General features: G+C 45.2%; 2 protein-coding genes across 2 annotated transcripts in view; one reads left to right on the top strand and one right to left on the bottom strand.

Annotated features, from left to right (window-relative positions):
• The window catches only part of LOC149336072 (histone deacetylase 1-like), a 40159-nt gene extending 17959 nt beyond the window's left edge, over nt 1–22200 (bottom strand). The window contains exons 1-7 of the mRNA XM_089552571.1: nt 22112–22200; nt 18730–18842; nt 15629–15746; nt 14663–14737; nt 11404–11542; nt 7376–7517; nt 3955–4047 (exon numbers count right to left, since the gene is read on the bottom strand). Coding sequence (XP_089408697.1) covers nt 3955–4047; nt 7376–7517; nt 11404–11542; nt 14663–14737; nt 15629–15746; nt 18730–18842; nt 22112–22160 — 729 coding nt within the window. The 5' untranslated portion in view covers nt 22161–22200. The remainder of the gene's footprint in view (nt 1–3954; nt 4048–7375; nt 7518–11403; nt 11543–14662; nt 14738–15628; nt 15747–18729; nt 18843–22111) is intronic.
• A 443-nt stretch (nt 22201–22643) lies between these two features.
• Nucleotides 22644–24914, top strand: part of LOC149336071 (tyrosine-protein kinase Fyn-like) — a 35359-nt gene continuing 33088 nt past the window's right edge. Inside the window, exon 1 of the mRNA XM_089552570.1 lies at nt 22644–22915. The gene's annotated coding sequence lies outside the window, so the exon portion shown is untranslated. The remainder of the gene's footprint in view (nt 22916–24914) is intronic.

The following is a 24914-nucleotide window of genomic DNA, read 5'->3' as shown; positions in this document are numbered from 1 at the left end:
CCTGTATTCATTAACATCTCTCTCTCTCTCCCACTACAACAAATGCTGTTACAGCGAAAGTTCCGCCACAACAAAGTGTTTCCTATTCCCCCTCAGTAAACCATACAAAGCAATGCAATTAGTTCTCCCCACACAATGAACAACTTTCGAAGCAAGGTTCTGTTGCAACTCATTTTTTCCAACTAATACCCCTGTCACATGACATTAGCACCTAATGTCATTAATCGACTGCTACACGGGAACATGTAATGTCATTAGGTTCGAATGACATTCGCCATCGAATGAGTTAGGGGAACTCATTCGCATTCGATCTCGAACTGAATGCGTACTCTGGACACCAGACCCGCAGCACGAACAAGCGTCGCGAAAAAAATAATGTGCACACTGCCAAACTTAGAAAGTGCATTTATTTAGTTCTGCTGGCTGTCGTGGATAGCTGTTATTCTCGGTCTCAGCTGTCTACCGCAGCGGCCGAGCGTGAAGCAGCGCCTTTCCCGCGACCGTCGGTCATTTTGGGATGCATGACTCTTGTTGGTTGGCGTGCCATATTCGTTAAGCTCGAAGGTACTTAAAGACGTAACTGAGCAGTTCACCTTTTGGAAGTCGTTTCCAAGCTCCGCGCGTGTCCGTGCACCGCCATGTCAGCCATTTTGCTTGTTTACATTTATCGAATTTGTGGTTGACTTTGTACTTGGCTTGGCTTTTGATGGCTAAAGTGGTGCAGAATGGCCGGAAATAATATTTTAAGCTTATAATACGCCACACAAATGTTCTCAGCCGCTTTTGAACCACTGCACAACAATTTCAAACATATTTTATGCGCACTGATGTCGTTCAGTTGGACTATTTTTTTTTTCACTGATCGCCGATGCCATCATTTTCGAATGACATTATTTTTTTTGCCTGTAGCACCGACAGAGACCGAATGACATTCGATGCATCGAATGCCATTAGGTTCGAATGACATTAAATTTGCTAGTGTGACAGGGGTATAAGTGGCCTTTTCTTTTAGTGCGCAGCACTGCTAGCTGCAATCACAGATTTCACCAACGTCTGCCCGAGGCTGCTTTCTCTCTTTCTCCGTGAACCTGAAGCGCGAAAAAGGAGGTGGCAATTCGGCGTCATATGAGGAGGCGGAGTGTTGTGTTGTGCGAGCGCGTGCTATCCGGACTGAGCTAGTCACTCGAACACCTTCAACTTTGGCCTCTCCTCCCTTGCGTCAGTCAGCCCTCAGCCTTCACGGGCAGCAGACGCATATGCGCAGTGCTCCCTAGACGTCAGCTCCCCGCTGCTCGCTGCATCATGAAGCAGCTTGTGCTCACCTCTGCATCTTACAGGTGCACTGAAGAGGAATCTGAACTCGCCTTTTTGCCACGGGAACTCAATCTGCACGTTCCTAGCATTCTTAGAAACTTCGACTTATTGACCTGCGTGGCCGATTTCCCTGATTAAATCGAATTAACGTCCGGCCCCCGCCTTTTTTTTTTTAAATTCTCCCTCGTACGGTGGGCGGAGTCGACCAACGCGTGGAGTGCCTTGCAGCCAGCTGCGTGGAGGCTTTGCTTTCGCTTTATTTCGTTTTTTTAGGTTTCCGTGAATAAATAGTTTCATTCGCAGATAATATAGCCGCAAAATAAGCCCGCAGAAATAAAAACACGCGTGGACAATTTGCTTCTACGGACTACTACGTATTACTCTGCCGATGGCAGAGCGGCAAGCCTCCGCGGGACTGGGTGAAAGGCACTCCACGCGTTGGTCGACTCCGCCCATTGTACGAGGGAGAATTAAAAAAAAAAGGCGGGAGCCAGACGTTAATTCGATTTAATTAGGAACATCAGCCACACAGGGCAATAAATCGAAGTTTATAAGAATGCTTGGAACGTGCAGATTGAGTTCCCGCGGCAAAAAGACGAGTTCAGATTCCTCTTCAGTGCACCTTTAACGGGCGCTCGCCTTCAAGCATACTTCGTCATTCTTCGATTCCCATTCTTCACCCTGGGGACCTTCTTTCACTGCCAAAACTCTAGACCATTGGCTTTGCTCATATCAGCCTTGCATTCTCCTCACAGACCTCCCTTTCTGTCCACTCTTTAGTCACTCTCCCCCTTATAATCCCGCCTTTAATACCAAAGCAAAACGAATCATAACAAAGTGCAAAAATGCACAGAAAAGCATAGAAGGGGTAAGCAGTGCTAGAGCACCTACTTTGCGTTTGATTAACTATGCTAATTGGCTGCACTTTTTTTTTTCTCGCATCCATGTAAGCCCACATCTCATTAGGTTTCACCAAAAGCAGATGTCGAAGTCAGTTTGAAATAGCAATAGCGCAGCTGACGCTGCCTGCGGAATCAGAATTAACATGCAGACATGTGCACATCAAGTAGCCATGCAGTGCACGACTGCCTGTGACGGTTTTGCCGACGGCTTGGTTCAAAAAACAAACTCTGGGTCCACATACGCGTTATAACTATGCGCCACTACTCTGACATCTGTCCCACCACATCCTATGGGTACTGGTAATAATAATCAATATGAACGCCATCAGCAGTATTTACTGTCTAACTACCAGAAATGATGAGATTGCAACTGTCATACACTAGCTTAATTTTATGCAGCAAATCATCAGCATGTCAAATTTCTCGATTCACACAATTTTATACATATGGGTTAGCAGAAAGGGCGCTCGAAGGCAAGACCCCCTCCTAACCTGCAAATCTGGTTTTATGGTTTATGGGGGTTTAATGTCCCAAAGTGTTACATCCAAAGGCTATGAGGGATGCCATAGTGAAGGGCTCCGGAAATTTCGACCACCGGGGGTTCTTTAAAGGGGCTGCGAAACACTGCTTGGGGGGGATACCGGCTATACTTCAGGTGGGTTCTTTATGTCACACAGATGCTGACTTAAAAAGAATTACAGGAATCGATGTAGAGGAACGGGAGTTATTCAGTGGAGAAATTTCAAAATACAAGCAATCAAAACGCTGCCCTCAACTCGATTTTGGCGGGGCTTCCCACTCCTATTTCACTCTCCCGATGACGGCACCTGGCACAACCAATCAAAACAGCCAGCCAGAGCATGTCGCGGAAGTTTGTACTCCATGGTTGCCTGCTCCCTGTAACTCGTTTTTGCTGAGACTGGCAGCGTCGTTTCCATGCCAGAGCGCCCCTGGTGGTGTATTTTTATTTTACTTGCTTTGCAGGGTTTTTATCTAAGACAAACAAGTTGTTTTTGTTGATCTAATATAAAACGCAGACAGGTGCAAAATGTGTCTATTTATTCACACAATTGCAGTATATTTACTGTTTGTCCGATCATCAAGCTCGTGCCAGGTGATGTCATATCCGCTGCTAAAAACCCGCCACTGTGGGGCGACACCATCAGAGCCATGAAGTTGTTTTTGGGAGGACATTAAAATATTAAAAAACGGAATATACGCGGTATTACCAACGCTAATAGCACCATTATAAATCACTGTATGCAATCAACAGGCAAAACAGTTAACTAAGATTGTGTTTCTGGGCCCCTTTAACGTGCACTGACATTCGCACAGTACATGGGCCTCCGGAATTTCGCCTCCATCGAAATTCGACCGCCGCGGCCGGGATTGAACCCGCATCTTTCGGGTCAGTAGCCGAGCGCCAAAACCACTGAGCCACCGCAGCGGCTTGCAAGTTTTTTTTTTTTTTTTACAAGCACTAAGAAGCTCTCACAAAGAATACGCATCATGAAGAAGGGTCGCACACTGAAACCTCATTAATGCAGACACTTCTGCCAGCTCTGTTAGAACTGGACTGACGAAGCTTTTACTACAGAGCCAGAAGCTTGACCACAGCAAGCCCCAGCAATAACCAGGGCCAGCTCCATAGATGCTCAAAACAAAGCTGCAGCGCATGGAACAATGAGAAAAGAGCAGGACTGCTGACTATCCGGGCCTCTCTCATGCCCCTACTCACCGGCTGGAAGATGCTCTCATAAGACTCGTCGTCTATGCCGTCCCTGAGGGGGAAATTGACGGCATAATACTTGCCCTTGCCTGCACCAATATCCTGGGGAGAGGAAAACAAAAAAAAAAAGGCGAAAATGTAATCGAACTGCGATTACACAGTGAAGCCAGAACCCAGAAACACAGATTAAACAGAGATCTGGGCAAGTCGTCGTGGACTCATTGTGATCAGCTGATCTTTTGTTCATGCATCCTATCTATTAGCACTGTGACACATCATGAAATCATAAACATAAGCCTGCCGAACGTCCTACTGCCAACTCCCCTTATACTCACACTTGGGTTTCAAGTGGGATACTACAAAGTTCAATGCAATGAAAATCACAGAATGCCAAGACGCGGTATCCAAAAGCTAAATGAGGAAACACAGCAGGAACATGTCAAACAATGGGGCCATAAAATAAAATTAGACACTGTGACAGCTCAAAAACAGCGCTTATTAACATGTCGGTAGGATGAATCTCTAAGCCTATCTGCATGCACAAAATAAAGCAGATGCTTCAAGTGATGTGGCAACTAGGGAACAAACAATGCGGTTGGATCTGATGGGAATAAATAACAAACACCGAGAAGCCTTGGGAGCTGAATTCAGCACTGAACTCGAGCAAGTACCATGGAATTCATGCCACAGCAAGAAAAAGCACCGACTAGACATGAAATGGGGAAAGCAGCTGGTGAGGATCAAGTAACAGCAGATTCGTTAAAGGACGGAGGAAAGATCATGCTAGAAAAACTAGCCACCCTGTATACGCAATGCCTTGTGACCTCGAGAGTACCAGAAGCTTGGAAAAGGCTAACATTATCTTAATTCATAAGAAAGGAGACATCAAGGACTTGAAAAATTACAGACCGAACAGCTTACTGTTCGTTGCCTATAAGGTATTTACTAAGGTAATCGCTAATAGAGTCAGGACAACCTTAGACTTCAGTCAACCAAATGATCAGGCAGGCTTTCGTAAAGGATACTCGACAATAGACCACATTCACACGATCAATCAGGTGATAGAGAAATGCGCAGAATATAACCACCCCTATATATAGCCTTCATTGATTACGAGAAAGCATTTGACTCAGTGGAAACCTCAGCTGTCATGCAGGCATTGCGGAATCAGGGGGTGGAAGAGTGTTATGTGAAAATATTGGAAGATATTGATAACGATTGCACAGCTACTACAGTTCTCCATAAAGTCAGCAATAAAATTCCAAAACGGAAAGGTGTCAGGCAGGGAGACACGATCTCGCCAATGCTATTCGCTGCCTGCTTACAGGAGGTATTCTGTGGCCTGAAATGGGAAGAGTTGGGGATAAGAGTTAATGGAGAATACCCGAGTAAGTTGCGATTCGCTGATGACATTGCCTTGATAAGCCACTCAGGACAAGAACTACAAAGCAAGATCAATGAGTTAGACAGGCAGAGCAGAACGGTGGGGCTAAAAATTAACATGCAGAAGACCAAAGTAATGTTCAACAACCTAGCAAGGGAACAGCAGTTCGCAGTTGGTAGTGAGGTGCTGGAAGTAGTAAGAAAATATGTCTACTTAGGGCAGGTAGTGACCGCAGATCCGGATCATGAGAGGGAAATAACTAGAAGAATAAGAATGGGGTGGAGCGCATATGGCAGGTTCTCTCAGATCATGAATGGTAGCTTACCAGTATCCCTGAAGAGAAAAGTATATAACAGCTGTATCCTACCGGTACTCACCTATGGGGCAGAAACGTGGAGGCTAACAAAGAGGGTTCAGCTTAAGGGGGGACATGGGTCTTAGAGCATTTTTTTTTATTTACAGACCAAATGCAATGAAACTGCACAGACCTATTCAGTTTTTTTCTGCTGATTTCAAATATGCAATTTGTTTAGTTCTAGACCAATTAGTTCCTGAGATATTAATATATATCATGCCATTGTCTGCTGAAACAATAGAAAAGAAATGGGCCACCAGAAATTTAATTTTAATGTGTGGGTAGATACTACAATGTGTGAGGAATGCAACGCTGGAAGCAGTTTTCAGTTTTTTGTCTGTGTGGACAAATGGGCTTAATAGTTCGTTTTCAAGTGAGTTGACCAGACATACAGTGCCAGAAAACATGACACACATGAAACTAACTATTAAGCCCATTTGTCCACACGGACAAAAAACTGAAAACTGCTTCCAGCGTTGCATTCCTCACACATTGTAGTATCTACCCACACATTAGAATTAAATTTCTGGTGGCCCATTTCTTTTCTATTGTTTCAGCAGACAATGGCATGATATATATAATATCTAAGGAACTAATTGGCCTAGAAATAAACTAATTGCATATTTGAAATCAGCAGAAAAAAACTGAATAAGTCTGCGCAGTTTCATTGCATTTGATCTGTAAATAAAAAAATTGATCTAAGACCCATGTCCCCCCTTAAGTTAAGGACAACGCAGCGAGGTATGGAAAGAAAAATGATAGGGGTAACGTTAAGAGATCGGAAGAGGGTGGAGTGGGTGAGGGAACAAACGCGGGTTAATGATATTCTAGTTGAAATCAAGAGGAAGAAATGGGCTTGGGCAGGGCATGTAATGCGAAGGCAAGATAACCGCTGGTCCTTAAGGGTAACGGAGTGGATTCCAAGAGAAAGCAAACGTAGCAGGGGACGGCAGAAAGTTAGGTGGGCGGATGAGATTAAGAAGTTTGCGGGGAGACAGTGGCCGGAACTGGCAAAAGAACGGGTTAATTGGAGAGACATGGGAGAGGCCTTTGCCCTGCAGTGGGTGTAGTCAGGCTGATGATGATGATGATGAGACATGAACCTGTGATGTTTGACAGTGCAGACTGGATTGTTGGTCAGGTACAAGTAACCTATATTGTCACTACCTACCACTTTGTTGAAAGAACAACAAGAAAACTTCAAAGCATAAGTAGGTCTCATCGGGGTCATTACTGACGGCTGGTGTCAGGATAAAAATGCACTACGGTGGGTGCCCCACCGCCGTCTATACTAAGACAATCCGAAAAAAAAAACCACAGTGGCAATCAATCTGTTATCAAACCACTGCCAAAGTTCTAAAAACAGTGCTCCCTTACAGATGAGAACATGGAGAGAGTGCTTTCTTTCTCTCTTGCGAAAGAGAGTGCATCAGTTAAGTACAAGGATTAACATTCAGCCTCCACACTTTCCAGGCTATCATACTGACGCCCTCATATACAAACTTTCAAACAGAACAGTGAAGGCCCTGGGAACAAAGGCATTTTGAGTAGTATATCATTGCAAAATTTTTCTCAGATTTACTCCCGCAAGCCCGTAGAAAGTCACCAACAACCACTTTAAGCTCAGCGAGAGATCTTCCAACCCCCCAGAACAGCATGCGACTCCGCACGCCTGACAAGGAGACACCTACCCTGAGATCACCCGTGCCGGGAAAGTACTCCCCATACTTGTGGAAGGAGCATGTCATGACTCTGTCCGTCGTGTAGAAGGCCTCCTCCACACCGTCACCATGGTGGATGTCGACATCTATGTACAACACCCGTTGATGGTACCTGCAGGGTTCACCGGAGGGGCACTTGACACCATGACCAGGTTTAAAAAGATCTTCCAAGCCATGCCCCTCTTTGAGTGACTACCACAACAAGTAGCTTCTTTTTAAATCACACACAACTGCACGTGCACTCCAGGTTGAAATCCCTATACAGTAGAACCCCGTTCATGCGTTTTTGACCGGACCAGGAAAAAAAAACGTAACAGCCAAGAGAACGCAACAGCGAGGAAAGCTCCAAAAATGAATGAAAACAGTGCAGCTTTGACTTGAAACAATTCATTTCCGCAAAGTGACCTTGGGACTTTAAAAAAATCGAGAATGGTGGATTGGAGTTTCTTTCGCTCGCTGGAAAGCGCCACGTGTTTCTCAACAGCCTGGAAGGCCGCATTGCTGCCAGCGTAGCTCTGCGGTGCGACGCACATACCTGCGGAGGGGGTCTAGAGCCCCGACGGCTTCTCCAAAAATCGGATCTGCCAGCTCCCAGGAATCATGCGGCTCGCGCTCCTCCTCGTCATCGCAGTCAGCGGTTTCACTCACAACCGAGTTCGCAATGATCTCTGCCATGCTTTAGAACTCCCATGTCACGGCGGCAGCACCCACGGAACTTGCGATTCCTGTGGCACCCAGCCCAATTCATAGCCTCAGTGAGCTCTTGATCACAAGAGGCTCTTCATCTTCCATGGTAGTTTCCACTTCTATGCGAAAGCCACACCGCGCACTGCAGTGCCGTTTAGTACGTCCAGTACTCCGTTTAGTACGTTCAGTACTCTGTTTAGTACTCCATTTAGTACGTCCAGCTTTTCCTCAAGCGGAAGCACCTTCCGCTTGCATGATGCCATGACGCCATCAAAGCACGACAAAGATTGCGGCATCACGGTCTATAACTTCGACATTCACGAGGCGGATGGCCGTCTAGTGGCGGCCCCTCCAACTTGCGTGCGGCTTCTGGCAGCCAGTTCCGTAGCCAAAGCCTGGCCAAGACTCGTCAAAAATCAAAATGGCGGTTGGCGTGCATTCCCGGGCGGGTTTCGGGGAGCCCGGTTGCGACGTATCATGCGGGATCGTTTCCTCGGCTACAACGTAACAGCGGGGTTCCCAATACATTGGATCCTATGGAAGCTATGCCGGGACCCGAAGAAAGCGACGTAACAGCCAGGAAAACGCAGCAGTGAGGAACGTAACAGCGGGGTTCTACTGTACTGCTCAGGTTTGGGACCCTCCGGCTTCCATTTCAAAAAGCTTATTAAAACATGTCTATGCAATCTCCTCAGCCACACGCAATAAAGAACACATAGATGCACAAAACTCTCAATAAATATCCATTTCAGTCAATGTTGACTGGCTACAACAACCAAAACAATCTTCCTGTTTCTATCTGCAGCCTCACCAGTTTCCACAATTCGCAATGTTCACGAAGGAAAGGCAAGAGAATACCATTACTTGCATAATGAACCCATTTTTTTTTTTTTGCAGAAACGTTGACATCAACTTGGGGGAGAGTTCATTAAGCTCAACAGCTTCGCCAATTGCAGCGAGATAAAGCAAACATGCTGAACCAGTCCTAAAGAGGTCAGGTGCACGTTTTTTATGCGCGTTTAAAAACTCGGAACAGTTTCGAGCATGTAATGCGAATGTTAAGGGGGAATGAGGGTCTTGAAAACTTTTTTTATTTTTCGACATAACTTGTTGAAACTTAGCACGCATGTGTATCATAGAATGCTGATTTCAAATATCTCACCTAGAAGAAAATTTATCACAAAATAACATTCAAATTAGGTAATTTCTTACGGGTCTTTATAGTAATTTATCAGTTAAAGAATGATTTTTTAAGAATAAGCAGACATTTGCAAAGGCCCAGAGCACATCCTAAAGCTTTCTTTTTTTCTTTAAACATGATATATGAGCAATTAGGCCAAGTGTGGGCTAATAACTGTCACATCATTTTTTCTTTCCAACATTGTTGTTTATTTATGATCAACAAAATTAGTTTGTAGACATTTTGTTAGCTTTAGGATGTGCTTTGGGCCTTTGCAAACGTCTGCTTATTCTTTAAAAATGTTTACTTAACTGATAAATTACTAAAAAGACCCGTAAGAATTGACCTAATTAGGATTTTTTATTTCGCCACATATTTCCTTCCAGCTGAGATATTTGAAATCTAAATGCATATTTGAAATGAGCATTCAATGATATGCCCAGGTGCTAAGTTTCAGAAAGATATGTTAACAAATAAAAAAAAAATTTTCAAGACCCTCATCCCCCCTTAAGGGGGGACATGGGTCTTAGATCATTTTTTTTTATTTACAGACCAAATGCACTGAAACTGCACAGACTTATTTAGTTTTTTCTGCTGATTTCAAATATGCAATTTGTTTATTTCCAGGCCAATTAGTTCCTTAGATATTATATATATCATGCCATTGTCTGCTGAAACAATAGAAAAGAAATGGGCCACCAGAAATTTAATTTTAATGTGTGGGTAGATACTGCAATGTGTGAGGAATGCAACGCTGGAAGCAGTTTTCAGTTTTTTGTCCGTGTGGACAAATGGGCTTAATAGTTAATTTTCAAGTGAGTTGACCAGACATACAATGCCAGAAAACATCACACACATGAAACTAACTATTAAGCCCATTTGTCCACACGGACAAAAAACTGAAAACTGCTTCCAGCGTTGCATTCCTCACACATTGCAGTATCTACCCACACATTAAAATTAAATTTCTGGTGGCCCATTTCTTTTCTATTGTTTCAGCAGACAATGGCATGATATATATAATATCTAAGGAACTAATTGGCGTAGAAATAAACAAATTGCATATTTGAAATCAGCAGAAAAAACTGAATAAGTCTGTGCAGTTTCAGTGCATTTGGTCTGTAAATAAAAAAAAATGATCTAAGACCCATGTCCCCCCTTAAGCCTTAGCTGTGGTGAGGGGCTAGGCATTTTTGCTCCAGATCTCGCCAGATCGCTTGGAGGGGGGGGGGGTTAATGTCATCGTAATCATCATCACCAGCCTGACTACTCCACAGCAGGACAAAGGCCTCTCCTGCCCACCCAACTCTCTGCCACCCCCTGCTACGCTTGCCTCCCCTTGGAATCCAATACGTTACCCTTACGGTAAAATGATTTATGATGCACTAACTTCAGGGGGGACACTGGTCTTTGAGACAAAAAATGACCAAAAAATCGGTTAAAAAAAAAAATGACATTTGTGGAATCTCCAGCTATTATTTTCTAACTGCACCAATTTTTTCCTTCAAGAAATCAGCATTTTGACCATAATATCCAATTCAGATCATCGTGTGAGCTGAATTTGTGCAGGAGCAGACAATTTAATGGCATGAAAATTCTGGACACCTGGCTGTCTTAGTATATCGATATCTCAACATCTAGGGCAGACAGAGATGTCATATTGTTTGCTAAGGGAAGCTGAAGGCACAGTGTGTGCAATAATCGAAGCAGATTTGTTCAATCGCACTTCAAAATTTTATAACTTTGCAAAGTTTATCGATGCATTACATTCACACTTTGAACATTGATATTCCAAGTGCTGTAAAATTACTAATGAGGGTAAATTGGAAAAATGGTTTTGATTATTGCACTCTTTAGTCACCATACTATGTAGCCATGGATTAAAAATGATTCTTTATTGAGCAGTTTCTTTTGCACTGAGGTACTAATGAATGATTAATTAAAATGAATTATCTTGGGAACCGACTAATTTATGAGAAAGGTAATTTCATTGCTGAAATCAGCATAAAAAACTGAGCAAGGTGGTACAGTTTCATTAGGATTGGACTAAAAATAAGGAAAATAGGTCTAAGACCAGTGTCCCCCCTTCAGTCAGGTGGCAACCCGAGAGGGAAATGGCAGAGCCACTCACTTGAGCAGCTCGAGAATGGCCAAGACGATGTCGTTGACGTAGCAGAAACCCGAAGCCTCCGACTTCTTGGCGTGATGGAGGCCGCCCGCCCAGTTGATGGCAATGTCCGTCGCCTGTTTGTTCAGTTTCACGGCACCAGCTGCCCAGAGAGACGGGCAAAGAAGCAAGCTCGCACCAAAACACCACGCTGTGACAAAACAGTTCCTCAAAACAAATAGACGTCCCATGGCAGCTACAACTTTGAATCGAAACTTCCATCTGCTCTTGTCTCAAGACAGAAGCTCAACTCAGAGTCAAGCTGGGGACTAAACAGTGGGCACAGGATTTGTTCAGGTAGGCTCCACATGAGTCCTCAGAACCAATAAGGGGGGACATGGGTCTTAGATAATTTTTTTTTATTTACTGACCAAATGCAATGAAACTGTACAGACTTATTCAGCTTTTTCTGCTGATTTCAAATATGAAATTTGTGTATTTCTAGGCCAATTAGTTCCTGAGATATTAATAATATCATGCCATTGTCTGCTCAAACAATAGAAAAAAATGGGCCACCAGAAATTTAATTTTAATATGTGGGTAGATACTACAATGTGTGAGAAATGCAACGCTGGAAGCAGTTTTCAGATTTTTGTCCGTGTGGACAAATGGGCGTAATAGTTAGTTTTCAAGTGAGTTAACCAGACATACCGTGCCAGAAAACACGACACACATGAAACTAACTATTAAGCCCATTTGTCCACACGGACAAAACACTGAGAACTGCTTCCAGCGTTGCATTCCTCACACATTGTAGTATCTACCCACATATTAAAATCAAATTTCTGGTGGCCCATTTTTTTTCTATTGTTTGAGCAGACAATGGCATGATATATATTAATATCTCAGGAACTAATTGGCCTAGAAACAAACAAATTGCATATTTGAAACCAGCAGAAAAAACTGAATAAGTATGTGCAGTTTCGTTGCATTTGGTCTGTAAATAAAAAAAAATGCTCTAAAACCCATGTCCCCCCATAAAGTCACTTTAGAAATTAACCGTCAGAATGGAAAGCACACACCATGCCAGTTTTTATCAAAAATTTTCCACAGCAAGCCTTCCACCAAGGAGCGCGAAACATCGACAATAGACTGCAGCGTTTTCAGTAAATTCAAGGAAATTTAAATGCAATCAGGTGAAAACGCGACATACACTACTTCGATGGATTTGTCTTTTTTTTTTTTAGTGTTTGAAGCATGTGACGCTTCACATGTACTACACACTAAGCACAGACACGTTTCCCCTGGGGTACACTTCATGCAGAAGGGTTACCCACTTTGCTCTGCCATGCATGAGATTATGCGCAAGTAATTTTTCCATGTTAAGTGGCAGTCTCCCTAGCATGCTGCATGCACTCCGTTCCATCTCCGCTAATCGTTGCTTCCAAACTGCCTTTTTTATAATTGATGATTATGAAAATTGGTTGATTTCGCACCAAGGACTAAAGCTCCTCGTCAGACGGCACCATGTTTAATGAAAACGGGGGAAAAAAAAAAGATTATAGAGACTACTACTGCCTGTGGCCACATACGAAAAAGAAATCTAGATGTTGGACACCCCAACCCTGACAAAACATGATGGACAATTTAGCATGATTGGGCCAACTGTGATTTAGGTGTGCTAGCACTTTGGTTTTCCCTTCGGTTTCGGTTCGAGGTTCTGCTTTCGAAGCTAAGCATAAGCAGGCTTCAGACAAAGACCGGCGAAATTTGTGAGCGGAGGTCTTAGTGCAAGTGCGCTAAAACTGGAAGGGGCTCTGATTAAGTTGCAGTGTGCCTGGGATGTTAAAGTACGCCGCTTCAGGAATATTGTCCAGCAATGATTTTTTTTAATGTGCTTTGTAAAAACTGAGTTATCTGTAGTAAAAATTTGAATTTCACCGTCTTCGTGCCATTCCCTCTCCTCTAGCCACATTTAGCACATTGGAAGGTCGGCACCGCCCGCCCCCACCCCCCCAAACCTGACCCACTGGAGCTATGCGACTTATCGGCTGTGGCCATGGTAGCTGCCCAACGTCTGAAAGAATTTAACCAATAGCCACCTCTCTGCTTTGCGTACGCAGGTGCGAAAGACAGAGGAGGGTACGAGCATGAAAAAGTCGCCAGGAAGGGCTCGCCAATGTTCACGCGTGATTGTGCTGCGTGTAGATGGTTTGGTTTGGTTTATGGGGTTTAACGTCCCGAAGCAACTCAGGCTATGAGGCACGCCGTAGTGGAGGGCTCCGGAAATTTCGACCACCTGGGGTTCTTTAACGTGCGCTGACATCGCACAGCACACAGGCCTCTACAATTTCACCTCCATCGAAATTCAGCCGCTGTGGCCGGGATTGAACCCACGTCTTTCGCGCCAGCAGCCGAGCGCCGTAACCACTGAGCCACCGCGGCGGGTTGTATATGTGTATTATAACTGGCTCCGGTGTTCACGACAACACAATGTAGTGATTGAGCGAGTTGATGTGTGCTGTCCTCGGAAGGTGTTTCAGAGCCCCCTTAGCGCGATAGGGTTTATCTGGTCAATGCCCATATATGTGGAATTAGTCATTCTCTACTTTACATTTCTAGACCCGTGGGAGTCCTAATACCACTCCTTGCGCAGTGGTGCAGCAGTTTTAAAGTGAGCAATGCGCCACTACCCTGCGATGGCAGGTGCTGCCATTGGTGGGAGTTGGGATATGCAGGTTGCGCTTCCGGAGTAACCTTTCACGACCAATCATTCATTTAACTGCCACCTGCCATGGTGGTCAGTTTGCTCACAATCCGGTGGGCAGGTGGTGATAACGGCCCAAGGTCCCGTGACCTATAGTCAGATACAACTTAAGTCTGCAGTGAAGCTCCGCCCACATTCAGCCTCCGCGCACAGAATTCCTCCACGGCGAAAAAGTAGTCCGCTGCTTAAATGTTTCTTGCTACGTAAACAAGAAGCTTATCACAAGAAAAAAGTTGTGAGCTCTAGAATTTTTATACGTGGACCGTTTGATACAGTCAAACATTGAAAGGCTGATTTCGTTTACTGTTGCGACTGGCCAGTGGAGTAACACAGGACGCCGCTAACTGCGACCAAGTGTCAGCAACTGCTGTTTTTTCAAGTTGTATCCTACTACAGTGAACGGACCTCACACACAACAGCTAAGTGGCCGAGTGCAAGCTCTAATGCTAACGTATTAAAATAATTATGAAGCAGGGGCTATAAACCGACAATGGCATCACCATTTCCCAGACTTACCCACAGAGCCGCCTGTTGAGAGCTGGCAGAATTCGTACAAGCCATCAAAAACAGGGCAGTCTTCGCCGACGTTGACTGCAAACAGAGAAACCGGAGTAGTTCAGCAAGCAAAATCTGCGACTGAACCCACCACGCAACAGAAAAGCATGGGATTGCACACTTTTTCCTGCTGTACACGGACTCTGTTTGTTTTTATAAAAGCTGCGATTCCCATGAAAGGTGCAACAGCAAGGTGGCATTTTTCCTTTCTTCACCTGGATCTCCGGGTTCTGACTGCAACTCCATTCTTCTTCACACAAAAAAGTTTTTCCCTTGTCCCATTTAACATCCCAAAATCCAACTGCATGTGACAATACTAACGTACAGCAGATTCCTCTTAATTCAAGCACCACGTATAATTCGAACACTGCACCAAGTGGTTTGGTTTGATTGGTTTTAAAGGGGTTTAACGTCCCAAGGCGACTCAGGCTATAGGAATGCTGTAGTGGAGGGAAATTTCAACCTCCTGAGGTTCTGTGCACTGACATCACACAGTGCACGGGCCTCTAGCATTTTGTGTCCACCAAAATTTCTCATTAGAACAGGGATCGAACCTGCATCATTCAGGTCAGCAGCCGAGCGCCATAACCACTAAGCCACCGTGACGACTGTTGCACCAAGTGTAAGCCTAACATGGAATAGTTTAGTTTACTGAGGTTTAACGTCCCGAAGCAACTCAGGCTATGAGGGACGCCATAGTGAAGGGCTCCGGAAATTTCGACCACCTGGGGTTCTTTAACGTGCACTGACATCGCACAGCACACGGGCCTCTAGAATTTCGCCTTCATCGAAATTCAGCCGCCGCGGCCGGGATCGAACCCACGTCTTTCGGGTCAGCAGCCGAGCGCCGTAACCACTGAGCCACCGCGGCGGGGCCCTAACATGGAATAAAAGAACGTTGAACAACGGAAGACGAAGGGAGCTCACATCTCTGCATCTGCTTGTTGTACTCTGACATGTTGTCGGGCCGGATGCTCCGCAGGAAGCGGATGTAGTCGTCACTGTGATACTTGGTCATCTCCTCCTGGGTTGCCTTGTGTGGCCGCTGGACAACAGGCAAAGACACGGAGCGAATGAAAAGTCAAGCCCAAACAAATGCCCCTACAATGCAAAGTGTTTCAGACAGCCAGTCACTGCCGTAAAGAAAGAAAACTGATTCGCAGCCTAGCTTTAGCCACAGAAAACTTTACTGAAACACACACGACACAAGACTCCAGGTTCTCGGGACTGTGTTCCACAGAGCCCCTGGGTTCCTTCGTTTTTTATTAAAGCGAAAGCCTTTAATGTCTCATCGTTGTAAGCAGCAGTTGTCGACAGAAATGTCACGATTTTCAGTTGGTCCAAACGGTCGTGACGTCACAGTGCGCGAATTTCAAATGGGGCCAATTGTACTTTGGCTAGTAACCAGGCAACCAATTGAAGGGATCGTATAGTGGTGCTCGAAGTAAGTGGGACTGAGCTTAGTTAATTGCTTAAGTACTCAATTAGCCTAATTAACTTTTCTAGTCAGGCCATATAAATAAATAAAATGGAGTAAGAAATTGGTCGAGCTCGGGAATCGAACCCCGGTCTTCGGAGTGTGAGACGAGCATGCTATCCACTCCGCCATGCCAGCTCGATGGTTTGGGAAGAACAAAGGTGCGTCAAGTGAATACGGTGTCTTCGCTCACTCCCATCCTCCTCCCTTCCCTTCCGGTGAGGTTTAGGTGTCCACCGAGATATGAGAGACAGATACATTTCCTTTCCTCAGAACCGAGCGAGGCATAGAACCGAATGGGTGATGGCGTTCTATGGACTCCTGGAAGCGTTGCAAGACGCTGTCGCGTTCCACTCTTAGAGGCGAAGCTTAACATCTTAACCACACATCAGTGACCGCATATTAGGTTTAAAAAGTGCCCCCCTGAATTTTGACGGGTGTCCACCGAGATATGTGAGACAGTTACTGTGTAATTTCCTTTCCTCAAATACAATTTTCAGTTTCTTCATTACGGGCCATCTTTGTCTTTCTTCTTCCACTCCCACTTCCTCCCTTCCTGACCAAATATTTTAGGGGAATCCCCCAAGGTGGAGTAGAATTGTAATAAGGGAGTAATTACTCATTGACGTCCACCCGAGCGCAGCCATACGGCCACAAAGGAAAGCTATACAGCTTTCACAGAAACTTCGTAGTTAAAGAAAAATTCGTCCAGGTGTCCACCGAGATGACAGAGAATTACTGCACCATTTCCTTTCCTCAAAAGCGTTCAAAGGGCAAGGCATCGTGCCAAACGAGTGGTGGCGTTCCGTTCCGTGGACTCCCTGGGCCACGCTACAACACGCTGTCGCGTTCCACTCCTAAAGGCGAAGCTTAAGCGTCATTAATTAGCGGTTAATTAGTATTCAGGCACAAATCAGTAATTAACCATTAATTAGTGATTTGTCGTCACTTAGCAATTAGTACTCAATTACATGTGACGCCACCAGTGCCACAGAAGCAGTCAAAGTGGTGCGGAAAACGCTTTCGCCTCTACGCACTTTAGACAGCCAAAGTGACCCCTGAATTTTTTTTTTTCTGGGTTCCTCAATCGCCTATGTCCATGCATGCCCGATTCACTCCACTCTCTCCTTTTACCTACTCTATTTTGCAACTAGCGATATTGTACTAGCTCTTTACAGTGGACTGTTTCATTATACAGCCAGCCACTATAGAATATGGGCATAATTTGAAAGGCCTTGTGTCCGCACGCATGTTATACTGGAAAAGATGGAAGCTAAGACATGCAGGGCCATTGATGCTGCCCGAGGAGACAATGATAAGAGAAACCTTAGACTCAAGCGATAGTCTCAAACTATATATATTTTGCTACTCTCTCTTAGTCTAATGCACTCTAGAGTTCAGCATGATATTTCCACTTAGTTTTAACGTGCTCTGAGACAGCGTCTAGACACAAATCAGCACACGATGGCACTTATGCTGAGTGCATGTTAAAAGCCCTTACGATCCCATACAAATTGAATACCTGTTCGGTTTTTGACATGAGTTAACAGCCCATGTTAAATTTTTTGGAAGCTCAACACAGAATTGAAAGCATCGTTGGCAAGACACCCTACAAAACACCAGTGCACGTGCTTGGGCAGGAACTCACATGGCACTCCGCTGCAAACAAACACAACAGTGAAGATGACCTATCAAGATGTCCCTGGAGACATACAGTGCAAATAAAAATGGATGAATAGACACCTTATCGAGAGGGAATGGCATTTTGACGTAAACAGGTGAGAGGGGTGGGTTAAAGGGAAGCTGAAACGGTTTTTTGAGAATTCGAGGTTATTCAAGAATTCCAATCTATCAAGCTTCTAGATAAGCCATGCAAAGTATTTTTGCACTAGCATTTAAAATGGTGACATAATCGTCGATTAAAACCGCGACGATGTTTGGGCTTCTCCTCACTACGCTGGAGGAGTGTGAGGAAACTCGGCAGTGACGTCATTGTTGCCGAAATTTCAGATGTCCGCTGCTTACGCCTACATGCTGCTGTGCGTCGTCAGATGGCGCCAAACAATGCATTGTGAACTTCACCTTCGGTGGCGTCGGTTTTCTTCCATGGAATAACCGTTCCTTCGCTGGAAACGTAGTGCCGTCATACGTGACGTCATTATCGGGGCCTCTGCCCGTCGCTGTGCACATCAGAGAAGCCTGAACGCCGACGACGACTTTATTCGGCGATTACGCCACCATTTCAAATGCTAGAGCAAAACGATTTCGCAGGCTTTACCAGCACATTTCGCACATTCGGCAACCTTAAACACATCGAATTCTAAAACCGCTTCAGTTGCCCTTTAAGACAAAGTAGGCAACACAGTGACTTGTCGGGCAGGATCTGGTGCAACCCATCTCGATATGACACAAGCCAACCGGTAGTCCACCATGGTTGAACAGTAGTGTGTCTCGGGGCAAACACAGTCTTTGCGGTCAGAGACTGTCACCGGGGTGGACCATACACTCAAAAATCAAACAAAAATAAAGACAAAGCAATCAAATGTCTCACATAGATTTCCATCTTCCGGTACAGCCCATAGTTGAGAATAAGATTATGAGTCATCCGCATACGATGAGGTTTCATCGGATGTCCCTGGCCATAATAGTAGTTCCCTATGTCGCCTGGAATTTAAAAAAGAAAGCAATATCACAAAACAGCACTTGAGCCAACTTCTGCGGGAAGCTCGCATACACAACGCTAAACTAAATGTAAAGCACACCACTGATCTCAGATGCCCAATAATCTTGCAAAGTCATCTTTTGCAAACCAAATGATACATAACTGTTAAACAGAAGATTCAGAGAACATTCTTGCGTCTTCTCATTCAAGTTTACTCCACTGACAGCAATGTGCAATATATGGCAGAATCATGACATTGCTGCAAGGCAGCAGATTTTAGGAACCACAGTAGACTGCAGAACACATGAGATAAATATACTGCTGAATGCCCACCACCACTGATACTGCATTGCTTCCCAACGCCTGCACGTGCCTCTTTTGCAGCAGTGACCTTCCATACCTAAACCTTTCACGAGCTACCAGTGGAAGGCAAAAAGAGGTTCCCTGTCCACGCACACTCATTACTGGTGTCAGCCAATGCTACAGGAGCGCCCAAGCACAGAACCACTTTAGCGCATGTAGCTGAAGTACTTCGCAAGACTTGCATGCCAAGTTTTGACAGGTCCCTGCAACTGCCTGTTGTACTGCGGGTCAGACGCCATAATTTAGTATCGAAAACTACTAGCATCGGTTAAAAAACAACGAATCATAGGCTCGAGCTGCATACTTCAGAGCCCCTACATCATCATCATCAGCCTGACTACACCCACTGCAGGGCAAAGGCCTCTCCCATGTCTCTCCAATTAACCCTGTCCTTTGTCAGTTGCCGCCACTGTATCCCCGCAAACTTCTTAATCTCATCCGCCCACCTAACTTTCTGCCGTCCCCTGCTACGTTTGCTTTCTCTTGGAATCCACTCCGTTACCCTTAAGGACCAGCGGTTATCTTGCCTTCGCATTACATGCCCTGCCCAAGCCAATTTCTTCCCCTTGGTTTCAACTAAGATGTCATTAACCCGCGTTTGTTCACTTACCCACTCCGCCCGCTTTCGATCTCTTAACGTTACACCTATCATTTTCCTTTCCATAGCTCGCTGCGTTGTTCTTAACTTAAGCTGAACCCTCTTAGTTAGCCTCCACGTTTCTGCCCCATAGGTGAGTACCGGTAGCATACAGCTGTTGTATACTTTTCTCTTCAGGGATATTGGTAAGCTACCATTCATGATCTGAGAGAACCTGCCATATGCGCTCCACTCCATTCTTATTCTTCTAGTTATTTCCCTCTCATGATCCGGATCTGCGGTCACTGCCTGCCCTAAGTAGACATATTTTCTTACTACTTCCAGCACCTCGCTACCAATGGCGAACTGCTGTTCCCTTGTTAGGCTGTTGAACATTACTTTGGTTTTCTGCATGTTAATTCTTAGCCCCACCGTTCTGCTCTGCCTGTCTAACTGATTGATCACGCTTTGCAGTTCTTGTCCTGAGTGGCTTAGCAAGGCAATGTCATCAGCGAATCGCAAATTACTCAGGTATTCTCCATTAACTCTTATCCCCAACTCTTCCCATTCCAGTCCCCGGAATACCTCCTGTAAGCAGGCAGTGAAGAGCATTGGCGAGATCGTGTCTCCCTGCCTGAAACCTTTCTGTATTGGAATTTTATTGCTGACTTTATGGAGAACTATAGTAGCTGTGCAATCGTTATAAATATCTTCCAATATTTTCACATAGCACTCTTCTACACCTTGATTCCGCAATGCCTGCATGACAGCTGAGGTTTCCACTGAGTCAAATGCTTTCTCGTAATCAATGAAGGCTATATATAGGGGTTGGTTATATTCTGCGCATTTCTCTATCACCTGACTGATAGTGTGAATGTGATCTATTGTCGAGTATCCTTTACGAAAGCCTGCCAGATCATTTGGTTGACTAAAGTCCAAGGTTGTCCTGACTCTATTAGCGATTACCTTAGTAAATGCCTTGTAGGCAACGGACAATAAGCTGATTGGTCTGTAATTCTTCAAGTCCTTGACGTCTCCTTTCTTATGAATTAAGATAATGTTAGGCAGTCGAGCACAGCAATGGGACATCCTGCCAGCAACAAAGGAGGAAGTAAAGAAAGCTTTAGGAGCAATGCAAAGAGGGAAAGCAGCTGGTGAGGATCAGGTAACAGCAGATTTGTTGAAGGACGGAGGAGAGATTGTGCTACAAAAACTAGCCACCCTGTATACGCAATGCCTTGTGACCTCAAGAGCCCCTACATAGTGAGCACCAATAAGTTTCGAAAATAGGAACTCCTCTTGACTGTCGTACATTACGTTCCTGTAGCTTTCGATGCACCAGCAACAAAATGTTTCAACTATCAGAACACACGTTATTGCGTAATCATTCTGACGTAATACAGTTTCGTAATTAGGCGGACTGTCCGTACGGAGCTAAAAAATAGAAAACGCAATGAAGCAGCTCGCTTCTGCGGGTCATCTGTTGAACGAATTGTGCTTCGCGTTAGATGAAAACAGCTGCTTGCGACAAGAAGTGACTCAACTTTTGCGCTGTCAGGACGGCGCGATTTTACCGGTCCGAATATTCGACCAATATTCTCTAACGGCGCCTAATCACAATATTTACTCAACAATGTACAAAGAATTCTGAACTGCGAAATTTGTGCTCACGTGCATCGCTGTCGCCTAACACGCATAGCAAAAACAAAAACGCGCGAGCGCTGCAGACAAACCTGTCAAGTTAGTTTCTCTCAGAGTTCGAAAATAATCAACAAACGAACTCAGCTTCGCCCTGGAACCAGGAACCTCTCGCAAGCGAAAAGTATAACTACCTACTGCCGGATCCTTCACTGCAAATGTAAAACTCATAAATATTAGTGCACTGAGCAGTTGAAGCACTAAACTACGACGAGTAAGCAAAATCTGCACTTAATGCACAAATACGAACACAACCGCCTAACCGAACTTTTACGAACTTTTCGTTCCGAAATTTCGCCGCAGTAACTTTATTCTTAAATCTGCTTGATCTCAGCAGAACTCTCACGCTCGGTGTAAAAAAAACATCGCACATTGCAACTCCAGTGGCATTTTCTATGTAAACCCAGGTAACCAGCTTCGCTATTGCGTCGAAGCACCAATAACCGCCCCGTAGATGCGAACAAAGCGAAATGTTTGTCAAGCTGCCGAAGCTTGCCGGAGAAAACTTCAACCGGCCTCCGGAAAGACAGCACTCATCAGAAGACAAGAACATTGCACGCCTGTAAAAATGAATGTCACGGCTTATGACAACTATCGAAAACGTTAATATTAACAAAAATTAACTAAACTTACCATCGTAATAGTAACAAACCCGCTTTTTTGAGTGCATTGTGGAGGCCATATTTGTTGGAGGTCACGTGGTAACTAGCCTCGTTACAAAAGCTTCCAAAATCGCAAAAATTTGACAAAAACTGATCACGAACTAAAACTAAACGTTGAGCATATTGTGGGTATAAAATAGCATTTTGTGACAAAATAAATGTTTTCAGTCAAGTAAACTTGATTAAGCGTATAAATTATCTTAGTTGTTTTAAAGAAAAGCTGACGCTACTAGCGCTACAGTACTGCCATCAAAACTTCAAATCCAGTTTTTGCCCTGTTGGATGTCGTTCTAGGCCACAAACAATCTAAATTGAACCACATTTCAAAAACAATTCTTTATTTATGAGTTTTTACTAGCAGATTTAATAAAATTATTGAGGAGAGGTGAAATAAAACCCTGTAAACAAAAAAAAAAAGATGGCTATGTTTGTTTAGTAGCGACATCTGTCCACAATTCAAATGCATGAATGGTTGACTCCCGCTTTCTGAGAGGCCTGCGGGGATTAAAGGTGGCCGCCTGTGTCGATGCCCTGTCAAGATGTCTCCCGCGAGCTGCTCTCGCCGTAGCGTACTCGCTTAGCATGTAGGTCCCGCCGCGAAGTGCGAGGGGAAACTAAACAGCAGGAAAAGAAAGCGAAGAGCCGGAATCGCCGCAAAGCCACCCCCCCCACCGCCACCACTACCCGTGTTACTGTGATCTCCGCCGGCCCGACCCTTCGCTGCAGACGACAGTGGATATTTTTCTGGGCACTATCATGAGCTGATCCCAGCGAGGTGAGCGTTTTGATCCGTGCAGTAAGCCTCATCGCACGCGCACGTTTGGCATTGTGACTATCAGCTCAGCGCCTCGACTCGCCTTGGGAAGAACGAGACCTGCTGCAGCCCGTTATAAAAATGACATCGCGCACGACTGGGTCACGAAGATGCGTTCGCCCGTTCTCGCGCCCGTCCGTGCCTTCGCCGTCTAGTCGCGACCTGTGCGGGCACGTCTTCGTGACATCTTCGGTCGGGCTCTGTCTTTGCGGCATTGGCGAATCTTGTTCTCGTAGTAGTACTAACACCCTGACTGCCACGGCAAGCCGCCACTACTTCGTCGCGGCTGAGCAACTTTCGAAGAGACGAGTTTCTGCTTCACCATTTTTTCTTTCTTTTCTCACAAAGCGCCCCGGGAACTATTTTTAGAGAACGCGGCGACCCGAATGCGTGAACCGCGGCTGCATGGTGTGAACAATAGGCGGTCGCGTAGACCCAGTTAAATGACGGCCAATTTCTGACCGATATATGCCGTTTCAGCGAGGAAGCGTCATCTAATTCCCGCCCCTAATCCAAATTGAACGGGTGTATCGGCCTGTTGGACTTGTCTGGTGTAGTGTAGACGAAAGCCGTTAATCCATTCTCAAGGTTCTGGTTCTCGCAGTTACGACCCATGCAGACGACGCGTTCAGCGTGTGTGTCAGATCGTCTACGTCGGCGTCATCCCCGTGTCTGACGGCGTCGCGCTTATGAAGCGTGTTCTCTAACGTTACGGCCCGTTGATACAAGGTTGCGTAACGGACGCTATTGTTGCGGGCTGGGCGCGGACGGACGGCTCCGCGTTTTATAAACTGGCCCGACGACTATGCGTCGAGGTGAGAGGAGATGAAACGGCGGCCGTCTCCGTTCTTGGAAAAACGCCAGGTCACGGTTAGCGCGAAGAAGTTCGCGCGCCTCCGAAGAGGGTTGATCATTTTCCAAACCCCCCGCCGCTGCTGCACTCTTTTCTTTTCTACCCCCGTCACTTCTTTCGCGTTCTTTCGTTTATGGCCCACAACCCGTCCCCCTTCGCACTCTGCAAACCGCCTGGCCGTTTTTAGTCACGCTTGTTTCGGTTTGTTTCTGTTTAAATCGCTCTCCAACGGCGCCCGGCACCATTAAGAGACCGGCGCCGGGGAAGGTCGGTTACTTTCCTCAGTGTTTCGGTGTCAGAGGTTGCTACCTTGAAAGAAACGAGGGATTCTTTCCTGTGAAGCACATACGTGGGGCATCAAAAATGCATCCTTAAGAGTGCACCTGTGGAAAGTGGAAATGCTGAAGTAAGCTGAGTGAGCAGGTCAGCGGGATTAAGTTGTTAGTTTCCTCACTTTTATTTTTTATTCACAACTGTGTTGATTGTTGGCAGCGGAGTGAAAGTAAGACTCATGCAGTGTGCATGCATGCACTGTAGTAGTGGGTTAGTGTTACAACAGTTGAGCATTGCATCCAGAGACAACGAGAAATCAGGTTTCTCGTAAACAATGCGTAGCAGTCATGCTTTTGGAGAAGTCTGTGTCTTCTATTTGTGCAACGTCTCGAATGCTTATTATTTTCCCCATACTGTGGTGCAATGTTTGACCGAAGCAGGAGTGAATATGAAGACTCAAAACACTTGAATGAACAGTCCAAACCATACAAAGCTGAGCAGCAGGAAATGCACATGCTGTGGGAGAATCTCAATCTTGCACAGTTCTTGTGGAAAGACAGCTTAAGCGTAAGCTTTACCTATTGCTAAAGGTTAGAGGCTTCATTACAGCGTCCTGTGCAGAATTCTGTGTGTGCTGGTGTTGAATGGATGAATAAAGTCTGTGTACCTCCTCAAGCCATGTGAATATAAATGTGAGCATAGCATTTAATGAAGTTTGCAGAGTATCGCCATGCTTTTGCCAGGGAATTGAAGCTCCTTTAGTTACTCCTTTCTAATTGGCATCGGAAGCAGTTGATGCATTTACGGCACCTTTGATTTGTTGCCTTACATAGC

Source organism: Amblyomma mixtum, chromosome 7 (assembly GCF_055824585.1).
Source record: "Amblyomma mixtum isolate Tamu chromosome 7, ASM5582458v1, whole genome shotgun sequence".
Taxonomy (NCBI): Eukaryota; Metazoa; Arthropoda; class Arachnida; order Ixodida; family Ixodidae; genus Amblyomma; species Amblyomma mixtum.
The sequence above is the reverse complement of the archived record's forward strand: the minus strand, read 5'-3'. Positions and strand labels throughout refer to the sequence as shown.